Here is a 15,957-nt window from a genome sequence, read left to right as displayed (position 1 = left end):
GCTTCTCCAAAGCGTCTGGACTGGCTGTCGACACTCCCTGCCTTTAATGTATGATCAAGAAAAGCTTTAACTCATTACTCTCTTCAACGCCCCTCCCTATTCTTGTCCTAACTGCTTTCGTATGTTTAATAATACTGCCTTCAGATGTAATTTGTTCCACTAAGATGCATAAGGAGAAAAGTTGTACAGTAGTGCACTACTTTGCCAGTGCGGAGCCCATTCAACGACTCATATTTTGGAGAAGAAAAAAGAAAGTCATGGAGATCCAAAAATATTTGTTTTATTTCATCTGCAGGGATTAACAGTTGGAGAGGATACACGTCAGATCTAGTAATGCTCAAGAAAGGGGTTACACTACAATTGCTATAATAAAATTTGTATTTTAGCATGGTAATAAGGATGTATTTTTCTCTAATTCATTAGGTCCCGTATCTGCTAATAAAAAAAGGAGCCTGCGTGCAGCAGAACATCTGAATGAGCATCTTGTCAAAGCAGTGGCTCTGCAGTTTACAGTATTTCATAAAACTTCAACTTAAGTCTTGTTGCTTTTAAAGACTATAATTATCAACACGACAAATGAGCCTCTTCACAAAAAGTAGTTTTTAATGGTCTTCATGGCATCGTCTAAACATCACTCATCCAAACCTCCTGAAGGCCTGCTGTGCAGGTTACTCCTGAGAAACACAAATCCAATCCGAGCCCTACTAAGAAGGTGGCGGGTCAAATTCCAGGTGTTGCGTCCTTGAGCACCTATCCAAGCCAGGGCTCTTGACTTAAGTCCAAGTTGCTTCCAGCTGTATCTGAGCAGCATTTGTAAGCACAGTGAGTCACTCGAGCCACACAAATAAATAGTGTGAGATGTTGTTCAGCTATGCTGACTCATAGTGAAGACACGTTGTTCAAATACACCACTGGTGGAAAACCATCAGAGGCGCTTGGGTTAGAAAACCCCACATTACCCTCTCCCTTGCAATCCCAGCTTCCCCCCTCTGCTGTGATGAAAGGAGAGAAAGCACCTCGACTACTCGCCTCTTTTGTTTATTTACCTTCAGAATTACACCCTGCTCTTCTTGGACCATGTTCCAATGTGTTTTGTTATGTTTCCTTTCAAACAGAATATCTATGCGTGTGGTCTCTTGCCATGTTTGGCTAACACACGCACACATTCGTGCATGCACACTCCCATTCAACTTTCCCCCTGTGCCAGAGGTCCCCTTTGCCCTTCCCCCCACCTCTAACTAAACATCGCAGGACAGCAAAAGGGAACTTCAAAGTGGCCGGAGGGGGTACTCCTTTTTTCCTGGCACTTGTCATCATCTAAGGGACTGGCTGCTCCCCTTATTACTCTAATTGCTTCCAACTGCTCCAGGAGGCTTTGATGAAGGGAGCCATGGAGCATGCTGGAAGCACCTGTTGTTGCACAGAGGAGCACAGGTGGGCCTTATTGGTGGTGGCATGGAGGCGTGTGGACAGCACTGCTGCTTCCTACTTAAAAATCAGACCACTCAAATGAAAACAATAATAATTCCAGTGTAATCTCAGATTTGAGTGATTATGAAATTACAGTTATAGTGAAAAAATAAACAGTAATACTGAACATGCCGCTGCAAGAACTGAAGCTGTGGGACTGGAGAAGGGACATGAAGGCAGCACTCTGGCTCCATCTTGTGGTGTCACTGTGCTAGAAGTCCAGCAGCTGAATTGCAAATAGAGACACAAACCCATTAGTCTTGAGGAAATATTTTTGCTGCTTTAATGTTTAACAGGTGTCTTATGTTCAATTTACTCTTCATGTCCAATTTAAATCTATATTGCAAAAAAAGACACTAGCAGTTTAAGCCAGTCCTTCAGATAAGTGGACTTAAGTGGACCTAACATATTTATTTATAGCTACACATCATAGGCAATATATCTAATATCTCACATAGACATTACATTGTTGAGCCTGAGAGACATTTTTCAAAGGTTACACTGAAGAATTCATATGGTCAGAAAAAAAACAATAAAACCAAAACACCTTTTCAAACAGTGTTAAAAAAAAAAGTAATTGAAATAGCAGAAGGTGAAGTTTGACCATCAATAATGAGTACCTGCACAGACAATTAAAAAGTACAACCTAGATTAGAGGCTACCTGGAGTGGACTTCATAAGAGCAGTTCAAAATCCTGGAGCCAAACAATTAAATCTCTTATTCTTATCTTCCTGATCTGAGCAACAAATATACCTGACACGGGACACAAGGGCAGCCTAAAGCGTGATTATACTTTAAATGGCTCTTGAATAATAGCCTATATTAATCCACTGTTTAGTTACGTACCAGCTGAGGTAGAATCTTTTCGAAGTGCTCAATATCTACTTGGTCGCAGTCCTCAGATTCAGCTTGTTTCTGTGACCTCACAGCAGCTTCTGGAAATGAGATTAACGTTTGATACTTGAGCAATAAAATCCTGCACATCATCAGAGTCTATACTGTATCATACAGAAGTTCTTACCTTGAACAAATATTTTTAGCATCTCTGTCATGAGAAGCGTAGCATCCCCGTTTACTGTAAGACAGTAAGATATGGTGAGCAGTCGACTTACCAATAGAACACAGGATCTAATATTCATTCAACTCACGTTTGGTTTTCTCCTCCTTGAAAAAACATGACAGGAGTTTGTTTACAGTGTCCTGCAAGTGGAAAGAATTAAGCACATCATCAGGACTTTCAGCAAGTGAGCTTTTGTTTAGAAATAAGTTGTATGAAAACACTTATTTACATTTGCACAAGCCGTCATATGACTTTTCAGATAACATATGATTTTATATGCTGGCGGCTTGTCGTCCTTATAGGCTACCGCCGGTTACTCCGTTTAAAAAAAATGTCAATTCAGTGGGCTCTGGTGTTTGTCGAAAGTGACTGATGATATGGCAGAGTCATGGTCGCTCTCCCGTATCACCATGAACGGGTCTGTCATTCGGCATATTGTTAACTTAATTTACCAAATAATATTCTAGCGAGGTGTAAATACGGAATTAATTAGGCTACAACTCTGTCAACAGCGTCCGTGGGAATGTTTAATGTAAGTGGGAGGTGGGCGGGGAATGATTTAAGGCAAAGAGAAGTCATTCAGATAAAGATTAATACAGAAGAAGTATGAAAACAAATGTTAATCTAAAGATCGATACCGTTTCTCTTACCTTTTTGAAGCGAATTTCTGCACCCGGTTCCGCCATGTTTTTGACGCGAAGAGGACTTTGGCGCTCTGCGTAGGGATTGGCTATCGGATTCTGACGTCAGGCGCACGGCCCTCCGTCAAGCAACGTCAAGCGCAAACCCTTTTCTTTTTTTGGGGTTTAATAGTCCTACTGTCCGTGCATAAAATACAAAGGCAACAAGTCACTTCTCAAAAAACATTCTTTGAGTCCGTTTGGATCATATTAAAAGTTTGGTACTCTTTGAAAAGTCCACGAGCTCACAGGAAAGCATCTACCCAGGTCGCCATCTTGGCCGCTCTCGTTGAAATAAAGCTTTGAAAAAAAAAAAACGTCAAGCGGAAACCACCGAGGCTATGGCATGCATGTACAGTATATGTATATGTATATGTATATCTAAATCAAATATGACTATCCTATATATAAAAGACTATTATAATAATAATAATTATGAATATATAGGCTATTATATCTTTATTTCAGACTCAGGGTCCAAAGACAAACACAACAACAGACACACAACACAGATAAAAGAGAATAGAGCTAAAAATTTAGGGATTTACATCGTTGATATCAAAAATAGAAATTACAATCAAGTTAAAAAGAGACAACTGTATTGTCTCCAGAACAGATACAGATTGATACCTGGTTGAACTACAGTTAATGTGGATCAAATGGTTTTCCGAGGCATCAAGCCGACACATAAACACACACAAATCTACATCAGGTTTCTGAGTAGACGTTAAAGGTGTTGACACGTGCATTTACAAACATTTGACTCGCACTCAGCCATCGAGGTCTTTTAAGTAAGATTCTTAATGCATCGTTATACGCAACCTGTAATTTTTCATGCTTGCTTTCTTGTAGTTGGTGTGCGGTGTACAGTGGTGTAGCCTACAGTACGCTTATAAATGATAATACTATTGCTTAGTCCATTCTAATCTGTGATTATGTTTAATTAATTCAACACAAAGAGTTAATCTATCTCGCCTTTTAAAGGTCTTAAGTTAATTAATCTTAATGTAGATGTAACCTAACTGAAACAACATTTGTAGGAAAACCTGTTTTTCATGGCACACTAAATATAAAAATAAGGCTGTTGGTCAATGTTTTCAACACAATATTCATTCTATGTGCACCTTCTGCTTTGTCTGGGAAAAAGTTTGGCTGTTGCTGAATACCCCAAAAAATGTCCATCAAAATACTTCATAGCTTTTATCCAACTGTCATCATTATGCAGACATAAGCGAGAGCTTTGTGGAGATCTTCTTAAACTAAAGCACTTTGTTTCAAGCTGGAAAATAGGCCTACCTGTTTTTGTTGTCAATTTATATTGGGTTAGGGAAATAACCCTTTGATATTTAGATATGTAAATGAATATCCCCTCCCTCATGCTTGATTTGACTTCTCATGGTGATATTAGTTAAGATTTTTGCTATTTTTACATGTCTTACATTAATGTTAAATGGCCCAATAGCCTATTAGCTCCCAGTAACCAAACACACGACAGACTGTTCTGTCAGGCTAATACATGGTTAGATCTAAACTATGTGGTTTGTGGAGCTGACTTCACTTGCAGGTAATCACCCTGAGGACCTATATGCTCATGGCTGCCTCAGTTAACACGACATACTGTTGAGCTTAAACAGCAGCTTGGATTTTAGTGTTACATCACTTTACTTAAAAAGGCGTGGAAAATGTGGAAATTTCCCCACTGCAGTTTTTTTTTTTTTTTGGTAGTTTGAAATATAGTTTATGCATTTCATATTCTTTTGGAAATAAAGATAATGTAGAATGAAAGAAATTATTGTAGAAACCAGTTATACAAGCAATGTGAGGCAATCTTGTTTTCCTTTTAGACTATTTGTCATTGTCTATGTGTTTTTTTGTTTGTTTTTTGTTTTTTAAAAGACAAATCATGCAGTATAAATGATAGACTGTGTTATTTTATTTTAACACCATCCATTTTAAAATGTGAGAACATAAGAAGCAAACATTATTTAAAAACAGACAAGGAAAAACAACAATGCACAACAGCAACTCAAGTTAAAGCAAAAAGTTAAAAGTGTTTTTTTTTTTTATGACAAAACACAGAAAGATTTGCAAACATTGTGTTTATTACTGTGTTTCATCATCCTCTAACCACTGAGCATCTTCGAGGATGTAGCCCAGACCCATTGAACGCCGTGGCCGTGGTGCAGTAGGGGCTACGGAGATCTCCTCATCTGAGCTCTCTTCCATCTGAAAGACAGTTGTTTATAGTCAGCTGATGAAATAATACAAAGATTTATTTTTTATGTTAAGCTCCAACAGAAGGGGAGAGCATACAGTTTACTCACCTTTGGACTAACAACTCTTTTCACTTCAACTTCACCACCTCCAATAAAGTGAGGACCAGCCCAATCTGCTTTGTCTGCCTCCTCCTCTGCAGAAAACCTCACATACGCCATTACCTTTTTCTTTGAGCCGGGGCACTTTTTAATCTGTAATCCAGTTCAACAGAAAGTGGAATTAATTGGGAAAAAAAATCAAAATCTTCAGTTTATGCATCAAATAAGAAAATGTCTTTACCTTACATGCTGTGACAGTGCCCCATTCTCTAAAGTAAGCTTGAATATATCCTTCATTTAAACAAGGGTTTAACTCCTTAATCACCAGTCCATGGTCCTTTTAACGAACAGAAAATTATGAACATCATGGCAAGTGTCGGGGAAATAGAAATTATGAAGTTCCTTGTAAATAAATGAATAAGAGAAAAATGATCACCAGTTCGTAATGTTCAGCCAAACCAGCCATGTATTTCTTTGGAAGACTGATGAACACTCTTCTTTTAGATACTTTCGTGTCTTCAATCTTATCTGGAGGGAAGAGAGAAGTTAGTTGCAGTAGTTAATTGACATGCTGTAAATTAATTTAAAAAAAATTTAGAATAATCTCAAAAGGATTTTAAAACTGAAAAAAACTGTATTTTTTAAATGAGGTAATTACAGATTTTGTGTTCTTCTGAGGAAGGAGGAATTAAATCAGTTTACTTACCCGAGGTCATTTTGTTGGTGCAAGATGAATCAGAAACAGAATAGCCTACACTGTTGTGAGGTGGATTTATATAGTGCCATTCTGTCACAGCAAGAAAATCACCTCCCACTTCTACAGCAGTAATGTGGGTAACCCAACTAGCTGAGCTTGAATTTGGCTACAGAGCTAGTCTAGCTCTGTAGCCAGGGGGTTAAAATCCTCAATGGTAAAATATGCAATCAAGAGACTGAAAATCGAAATGATTTTTTTAGCCTTTGTATCGTGCTAATTAACAAGAACTTTTTGGGGGGCAAATTTTTTATCTTCAAAGATCTAGTGGGGCAAAACTTTAATACAACAGCAGGTTGTCAATCAAACCAGATGAAATAACAAATAGAGCATGTTGGTTCGATGTATGTCTGGAATGTGAGTATATGTGCAACTTCTCGTTCTGCTGGATGTATGTTGCGTAACATGCATGTCACGGATTCATATGTCACATAAACATGCAAAAGCTGAATCAGACACCCCAACAAAAGCAAGTAATTACTACTTGCATATGTTAAGATAATTATAGAGGAACACTAGTATCTGTATCAATCAGAAAAAGTGTATTCAAACAACACATACTTTATTTTGTCAGTTCATACAACACACTCAAGAAAAAGAAAAATATTTTTTTCATAAGCTTTAACATACTCCGAAAATAACTACAAATATATACAAAAACATGTAGTTCGACAAACAATAAGAGCTCTATAATTATTATAAATGACAATGAAGGTGAGATCCTTGTTAATTAGGTCATATCATGCCCATTACTGCGTTATGATGTGAATGCTGTTCAGCCTGGTAGAGAGAAAGAAAAAAAACAACAGGAACATATGGAAAACTGTGCTCACACTAATACCACAAGTGTCAAGTGACAAGTACACATACCCACCTTATCTACACGGGAAAACCAGACTCTTCTAGTCACAAATGGCTTGCAATTGGGTGATAAGAAATTTTTTGTCCATACCTTCCTATAAAGGAGAAAACACACAAAAAATCATACTATCATCAGGTAAAAAGTCCAAAAAGACCAAATACTTGCAAAACTATATAGTCTTAATGAGCAGATTCTAGTAACATTCCAAATTAAGATGCACATTTACCCTTACATTGCACTAATTTGTCACTATTAGCGTAGCATGTAGACTCATGCTATTTAATATAGTATATATATTATGCATACGTTTTCAACTTGCTTTTCTAACCGACTTATGACTTTCCTTTGGCCATCAACAACTTGAGAGTATAAGTAGATCACCATTCTGAAATAAAAACAGAAAGCATAAATCATAAAGGGCAGGAGCAGTTAGAAAGGTTTGTTGCTACACCATCACAATATAATCTGCATAGCAAATTATGATCGGACAATGAAAGAAAGACTGTGGAATCTTAACTCACAAAAATACTCCAGATACAAGGAATAAGAACAACGGGTTCTCCACCAGAGAATTGTACATCCAAATGAGCCAAGACAGGATTGGATGGGAGTTCTTCACGTGCTGGGCCAACAGCTTCGCAGACTGATACATTGTTGTGAGGTTCCTGAAGGGGCCACACTCTGCTGAGGGTTTAATCCTGTCGACAGCAGATGGATGGATTTTGTTTTGGTATTTGGACAGTAAAATCTTTTTTTTAGCTGGCCATGCTCCGAATTCAATTACATTAATGTAACACATGAAAACAGTGCAGCTTCAACAGCATTTATTTTAACTGCAGACAGTGGGTTCCAAAATCTGAGATATCTGGATCTGACAGTAAATTTTCTTAGACATGTATATATATGAAAAAATATATACATTTTTAAGAAGAACAAATCAACTTAAATTGTTTGGATAAAACAGGATTTGCTGGAAACTATTTTCAGCAGTCAATTAAAGCAGAAGTAAGCGAAATATTTGTGTTAATATAAGTCTTAAATAGTTATATCTTCCGACGGCAATCACTCACATAGAGTGTTTGGTCCGAAACACGGGTCTGTAAGTCACTCTGCTCTGCTGTAAGCCGAGGAGAAAACTTTTATTTTATTTCCTTGTATCCTACAACCTTTATCCAATGAGGAGAGAGAACGGCATGAAGGGCTGTGTGTGCAGCCAACGGATGCGCGTGAATGTGGTGACGTAGGGATGATGACCAATAAATCCATGACGAGAAGTGACAAGAAGTCAGAAAAACGACTGGATCGCTTACTTCTGCTTTAATACACATTGGTAAATATTAACAGCTCTAGAGCAGTGCAAATGTTCATAATCTAAATGAGATAATATGACAACCAGCACGCTATTGTGGTTAATTGATGTGTTTTAATAGTGTTACAGCCCAGCATTCGCCTGGTTTATCTCTCCTGGTGATGCACCTGTGGCTGCAGTTTTAACCCTTTGATGCACAACATGGGTCTAAAGTGACCCGAGTGAGTTTTTTTGTGCTATATCTTTGCGAAAAATGTATTTCATCATATAGAATTCCAGGTATTCCTCAATTACCTTGTTTTTGATCATAATACATCCTTATTTTATTTTTTACTTTTTCACTTTTTTAATAAAAACACATTTTGTATCACTACCCCTCTAATGCGCAACATGGGTCTAAAATGACCCACATTCATTTCCAATGTGATTTCATGCTGAGTGATAGTTTCTTTGCTGTAACTTTTGAAATCTATCTATTTTATGATTGAATGTTCCAAGTATTATTTAATATATTGTTTTTTATTAGTGGGGTCATTATTTCCATTTTTCATTTCTTACTTGTGAACAAAAATGAACAAAAATGTCTCAGTGAGTGGACCAGTTGAAAAAACAAGTATAGCAAGAATACTTTAATTTTAGCATTCCCTCACTATCTATACCAACAACAGACCATTGTTTCCTTGATTACAATAATGACTAGTCATTACTTGTCCTTTTTCCCCATTAATAGCTCTGTTGACATATTCTACTGTGGTCAACAGCTAGCCATAGTTTATTCTATCTGAGTAGGCTATTTCAATGTTATATCTTTGAAATCACTGCACAGTATTTATCATTTTCTTCAGTAAATATTCTTTTTTAAGCACATATAATCATATTTACTTGTTTTACAATTATTCCAATTTACCTAAAGAAACATTTGATGACTCATTAAAGATAACTGTGCATAATTGATAAGGTTTTAGTTACCTTGAATAAGTAGCTACATTACTTGTCATAAAGGGAAATACCTTAATATTAGCAAGTTAGCTAACTGTTAACATGATGACATGTTCTAGCTGGTGACAACAATAGAATAATATTCTATTGTAGACACCAGCTAGAACATGTCAACAGCTACCTAGCTAGCTAGCTGGTGACATGTTCTACTGTAGTTAACTAATACAGTAGAATGTAGAAATGTCAACTGCTAGCTAGCTAACTGGTCCACTCTCTGAGACTTTTTGTCTATTTGTTCATAAAATAAGAAAGTAAAAATGGAAATAACACCCTGTACTAATTAAAAACAAGATATTCAAATGATACTTGGAGGATTCAATCATAAAATATATTGATTTTAAAAGATACCACAAAGAAACACTCACCCAGCATGAATTCTCATGGAAAATGAATGCGGGTCATTTTAGACCCATGTTGCGCATTAGAGGGGGTGTGCATATGTTGTGCATCAAAGGGTTAAATAAACATAATACTTATTTGGTAAAAAAAAATCTATTTTCCTATGTCTTTTCAATAGATCTTTTACAATTAGAAAAATGCAGAATACATCCTACTTTAGTCCTAGTATCAGTAGGGCTGTCATTATGCTTTAAGGATATTTAGAGAACTATGTCCTGTCTGTCTGTGGTAGTCACACATGCCTTTGGTGTAGAGACTGCTTGTGAACGTCACACACTCATTAAGAGGGGTGACATTGTTTGTTGCACTCACGTCCAAATAGTATAACTGACAGACACGGCAGCGCTGAGAAATGATGGAAACCACAATAGAGAGACGAATAGTGTTGTCATCTTACTAGCCCTCCAGGGCTTTCTGGAGGCTTGACAGTTGAGCATCAGACTGCTCTGGGGTTGAGACAGAAGAAAAGAATGTTAAATTTGTTTTGCGACCCAGTATAGCGCGCAACAGTCAAACGACAACACAAGCAATACACACCTTCTTCATGTAAAACAGCACCAGCAGCTTTATGATTTGGACTGCTGGAAGAAGTGGGGCAAACAGTACCCCAAGCCTGGGAAGAACAGGATATTGTTAATGTTTAATTCACCTTTCTTGTTAAATATGGTATCAAAAAATGGTGGTGTAACATAGCATCATTTACCAAGTAAGGGTTTGTCCATATATCAGCTCCAGCACATTACGAGCAATGTCAAACACCGGCTTCCTTCCCCTTTTCAGCACTTGCTTGATATAGAACCTAAAATGAAAGTTCAGGGTTAGGTTAACAGAAAGAATATACTTTTAGCAAAATAGAGTTACATGTTGTTGTGGGTTAAGCACCAACTTGCCTCCACAGAAACTCTCCCAAAAAAGTGTAAAGCACTGTGAAGATAAAGTCCATCAGGAGCAAGCGATAAAGTTCTTGCCCCACAAAGGTTTCCCAGCACTGTGGAGACACAGAAATGTCAAGAATCTGCAAAAAGTGGTTGTTTGAAAGATTTATGCATCAATATGGCAACAACCACACATTTAATCATTTAGTATTTTCCATACTCAGTGCTTCTCCAAAACCATAATTTAAAGAGATTCAATTACAAGATTGTGTGTAACCTTTAAACCATGCCTTTCTGGTTCCACAGCAATTCCAAGCCAGCGATAGCACAGCACTCCGACAATACTGATCTTCAACAACAGGTTCCTGAGAAAATTGTCTTAAAACATTTGAATTTTCCAGCGACTATGGGAAAATATACACATTAGAATACTTCAAAGAGAAAAAAATCTTATTGGAAACTTAACAAAACAAATTCACTTAAAAATTGTTTTAGGCAACAATTCCTCTGGTAGATATAGTTATTATAGTACAACATTTACATAAACTGGGGGACTTTCCAACACTTGTAAATATGATATACATCGGTGAAAACTGGTGTAGGTCAATAGTTTGGTTCAGCAAGCCCTTTGATTATTTTATTTATGTTTTTAGGAGACAGATCTCAAATACCAAATATATGAAAATGAGAATTTTCAATTATAGTGGGTTAAATCAAATCTTTCAGATCTATATGAGTAAACTGTCTACTTGCTGGCATGTCCCAAACCTGTAAATGGAAATGTTATCAAAGAGAACATTTCAAAGTAGCTATAGTATGATTCCATGTGAATTTTGTGTTGCAAATTTTGATAGAAGTTTATTTTAAATGCTTTGAATGATTTGTGTTAAAAGTAAATGTTCAGAATTCCTCCTCTCACCTGAAGATGGAGACATAGACACGTACGCTGGGTGAGTCACTTTTCTCTACCCAAGCACACAGGTTGAATAGGCCAGGAAGTAACAGGTTAACACCTGACACCACTGCAGACAAGATCAGCAGCTCAGTTTCTCTGTCAAGACCCTGTTCCATGTTGGCCTGTGAATGGAGGGGACAAATAAGGGCTGCAGAACAACAACCTCAAGGACAGAAAAAAATTACCTTTTTTTTAAACAGGATAAGACTTTCCTGATTAGTGGATTGCATAGTTTTAGGCCGAATGGAGGAACGGAACATCGTAAATGTAATCATAAGTTCCATCTTTTCTTTTATGAGGGCTCAAAATGCCTCTGGGAAAAGTCCATCAACTGCTAAATTTGGAACAACTATGAAGCAAGATCGTTTCAATTTTGGTTACCAAGATTTATCCTGATTGAAAAATTCAAGATTTTTAAAAAAAAAAAAAAAAAAAAAAAAAAAGCTGCTGATAGTCATTAACATTAGAGTCAGTCCTTAAACATGTATAAGCCTGACCATGTCACTGACTGTCAATATTACTGACTCTTTTGGGCAAAATTGAACTCCCATGTCTCATCTGCACAACAGATACTAATGAGAAACATTAGGTCAGTGTTTCCCAGTACAGTGATCACTGGATTTAATTAACTTGTCGGCTGGATTTACATGTGCTACATTTTAGTTTCCTCAAAACAAAAATAATTTGTATTTACATATTATTATAACGGACATGGGAAGTATCTATAGACAGAAAAAGGGGAAGTCATAACCTGTTGTGGGAAGGTGTTTTTCAGCAGTTATTTCTGTGTCATTCTTGAGAAAATGTCAGGCCTGGCTGCCCATGTGTGAAGTCTGTCAGGGTGAATGCACTGCAGTTGTTGCACAGCTTTCTCTAACCTGTGACAAGAAGTGGACTCCCATGGAACCCAGTGTGACGCTGCTGAGACACGTAGCCCATGCTAAGAGACGCACAACAAGACCACCCAGGCGCTGCATGCAGCTCTTTTCTTCTTCTCCGCTGATCATCTCGGACAGAAGCTCCTGTCGGGAAAGCATCATATTTGATGTTGAGCTTCACTGAGTATGGCATTTGTTGACTTGATAATCACATTGTGTCGAAACGTGTCATCATAACTGGTGTCATAACTGTGCCACTTATTTCTCAACTCTATTGACTACTGACAGCTAGCATCAACTGTATTTCAAATAGATATGTGCAGACTGAGGAGCTTGTTTCTAAGACTCACGCAGCATATAGTTGGAACCATGGCGCTAAAACTTCCTGTGTGAGAAACCACTGTACCCAAACTGTCAAAGCGTAACCATAATGTGACAAAGGGGCTGAGCATGACATTGAACACTAAACGTAAAATGGCACCATTCAAGATTGTTGTCTGGAAAATGCATTTAAGCTCCAGTTTGGAAAGGACCCATCACCTGGGCCTCTGAAATTATGTATTTACATTAAAATGATAAAAAAAAAAAAAAATTATAAATATAAAATATATAAATATATTCACATGTTTGCATACTTTGAGCTGAGTGCTGATTTTCTCAGACTGAAATGTGACGGCTGTCTTCTTGCTGAGTTTAAAATCCCAGATGCAGAAAACTTTTACTGACAGATTCCCACTAGACTTGAGGACATGAAAACTTCTCCCGAAGGACTTGGACATGCTGCAGGAGGAGAGTGTAGCCGTTAAAAGAAAGACACAACACACACTGACTTAAATCAATGAATGCATGCGTCACGTCTATCTGTCCAACCTGGCCACCAGGACGATGCAGCTGATGAAGAAGGTGATGGCGATGGTGAAGAGGTAGGCCGCTGGTATGCTGTATGACACCATCTCGGGCCTGCCAGGATCACAGACACTGTCAGCAGCGTGACAAGTTTTCATATCGATGTTGGTGTAGTAGCCATAAAACATCACACTCCGAGAGAGGGAACCCTGCCGGAGAAAGCAGGTGGAAAGGATGATTTGGTTTAGGAGAAGTGAGAAACACGTACAGATGGCTGTGTGATGTGATGTAAGGCCAACCTACGGTGCCTGTTAGAAGCTTTAGGAAGGAGAAAGGGGCAAGATCAGGGTCATCGAGAGGAGGGTGGATGGCTTGAGGGAAGACAAGAAACAGGCCGTTGATGACAAAGAGCAGAAGGTTAAAGTGCAGAAGGGTTCGGAGGAACAGGAAGTAGGAGAGAACTCCAGTTCCGAAGCGTCCACTCAGTCTCTTCATGGCCGAGTGCCACAGCTGTAGGGAGCTGAGGACGGGGAGGCAGCTGAATTGGCAGTGACGCCATGTCTGAGGGGAGAAAGAACACAAGTGTGTGACTCATACGCATAAAGAAGAATAATTCATACCTCATGTGGAGCAGTGTTTGTAGCCTACTCACCCTCAAAATGTACATGCAGAGACCACTGTGGCATGGAATAGTTCTACTGGTGAGTGTAGTTTTAGCTACATCACTAAAAGCAAGTCGTCTAATAATAGGAGAGCAAAAGAGGCCGTTAGACACTAGTATACTGTAGGTGTGGGTGTTCTATTATGCATGTGATTTCATGTTTTCATTGTCACAGCTACCTGACTTCTAGTTTATCCGTCAGGCTCAGCGGCATGGCTCGCAGTTTGCGCACGCCCTCGCTCACCGACAGGCCTTGGAGGTCGGAAGCCAGAAGCTCCTTCTTGTTTTCTGTCAATCAACCAAAATTTGAAAAAAATAATGACCATATCATCGTCCGCCGCGTCTGTGGATGTTGCTACTTTGCTGCAGCTAAAACTGACTCTTGGTGCAGAGAGCAGGAAGGCAGAAACAGGAATATTTCAGCAGTTTCAACAAATTCTGTTCACCTTCAGGACCAATTTCCTCCACAGCAGCCTCAACAAAGTCAACGTGGATTGGTCTGGAGGGATGAGAAGAGTCATGGGAGGAAGCTTGGTGTTGTTGTAGCTGCGAACTCTGGACAGTGTTTTGCCCTGTGTGTACAAAGGATGTGAACAATCACACAACAAACACTTTTATATATATATATATATATTTTTTTAACACCCGATAACAACATAGACACACACACACACACACACACACACACACAAAAAACACTTCTTCTCACCAGTCGTGCGACTTGGCAATGAAGAGAGGACCTTTTGGGTAGCAGCTGACCAGTGGTTCCTCTGCAAAGACTTTATCTGCTTTGTGTCGAGAGTTTCATTTGTCATGTGGTCGCCCTCTGTCAAACAGCTGTCTATAAAAGAAAAATGTCATTTTCAAAAGCACGATTATATTCAGTGTCTTCAGCTTAATGATAATAAAAGTACACATTCGTCATTTTAAAGACATTTGAGGGTAGTTTTTTTTTTTTAATATAATTATCTGGGATTAATTTCACTGTCATTTAATGTAAATGTTGCCCATTTGAGAGGATTTTCTGTCAGTAGATTTTGGAATTTAAAATTTTGTGTCAGTAAATGGCATGTTCAAGTGTTTTTACCTGTTTGTAGTCTGAACCCCTCCACCTCCAGGGTTTCAGGGAGCCTCTGGGTGCTTGCTGCTGGTTGTTCAACATCCTTGAGAATGGGTATCTGATCTGCTTCCTCTTCTCCCACGTTCCTACAGGACAGTAATACTCAGACCCTGAGTCCCAATAGCTTTTGTCAAAGTATACGGGATGTTGCATCTTCGACAAGTATGAAATGGTACAGAAAGTCGGATGCTTCAGAGTTCCCAAATACTTTCCAGTTCTAAATACTAAAGAGGAAATCACTCCAAATATTACATTACGTTCACACAAAGATGGCTCAGTCCAAAAAACTGAATTTTCCCCACTAAACAAATTTACTGCCATAACAATGTTGAGTCTTGACAAGCATAGCACATCTGAAAACAAAAGCAGAACAACCCTCAAGCCTTGAACAGAATGATGAAAAGAGAACTTACTGGTAGTCTGAATCTATTTCGCAAATGTCCACACTGAAGCTCTGGTGACATGCCATGGTCCCTGATGATCTCCTTTTAGTGAAAACACAACAGGATCAATCTGCGTCAGCCATGCAGAGGCCTCTGTTAACACTTCCACAGTTTAAAGTCAAAGCCGTGCACTGCTCAGTGAAATTCAGATAAAAAATAATCCTTTTCTTTCAGTGCAATTCCCTTAGACTGCACATCCTCCCCCTAACCCTTCGTACTGCAGAACTGCTGGGATATGACCAGCTTTGTCACCAATCAATGATGTGTCAGAATTGAAGAAGCAATGCAGAAGGAAGACAGAAGCACTCTAAACTTGACTTATGGTACACT

The 15,957-nt window shown here is 38.4% G+C and overlaps 2 protein-coding genes across 2 annotated transcripts; both read right to left on the bottom strand.

Moving 5' to 3' along the window:
• Positions 1-328: 328 nt before the first annotated feature.
• Positions 329-3,429, bottom strand: cenpx (centromere protein X). Its single transcript, XM_083976622.1, has 5 exons — positions 3,182-3,429; positions 2,620-2,671; positions 2,493-2,546; positions 2,318-2,406; positions 329-1,696 (listed from the first exon to the last, which is right to left on the bottom strand). Exons 1-5 carry the CDS (start codon positions 3,215-3,217, stop codon positions 1,682-1,684), a joined length of 246 nt encoding a protein of 81 aa, XP_083832748.1. The 5' UTR covers positions 3,218-3,429; the 3' UTR covers positions 329-1,681.
• A 3,500-nt stretch (positions 3,430-6,929) lies between these two features.
• Positions 6,930-15,797, bottom strand: LOC310989364 (transmembrane channel-like protein 6). The gene is made up of 20 exons (XM_083976400.1): positions 15,598-15,797; positions 15,152-15,270; positions 14,774-14,905; positions 14,511-14,636; positions 14,244-14,352; positions 14,056-14,143; positions 13,707-13,964; positions 13,428-13,612; positions 13,193-13,337; positions 12,558-12,701; positions 11,644-11,801; positions 11,002-11,089; positions 10,740-10,837; positions 10,553-10,648; positions 10,387-10,462; positions 10,162-10,295; positions 7,664-7,840; positions 7,449-7,527; positions 7,155-7,236; positions 6,930-7,060 (listed from the first exon to the last, which is right to left on the bottom strand). Exons 1-19 carry the CDS (start codon positions 15,651-15,653, stop codon positions 7,183-7,185), a joined length of 2,322 nt encoding a protein of 773 aa, XP_083832526.1. The 5' UTR covers positions 15,654-15,797; the 3' UTR covers positions 6,930-7,060; positions 7,155-7,182.
• Positions 15,798-15,957: the final 160 nt, after the last annotated feature.

The sequence above is a fragment of the Trachurus trachurus genome, assembly GCF_905171665.1.
Source record: "Trachurus trachurus genome assembly, chromosome: 8".
NCBI lineage: Eukaryota > Metazoa > Chordata > Actinopteri > Carangiformes > Carangidae > Trachurus > Trachurus trachurus.
This window is presented reverse-complemented; position numbering and strand designations above follow the sequence as displayed.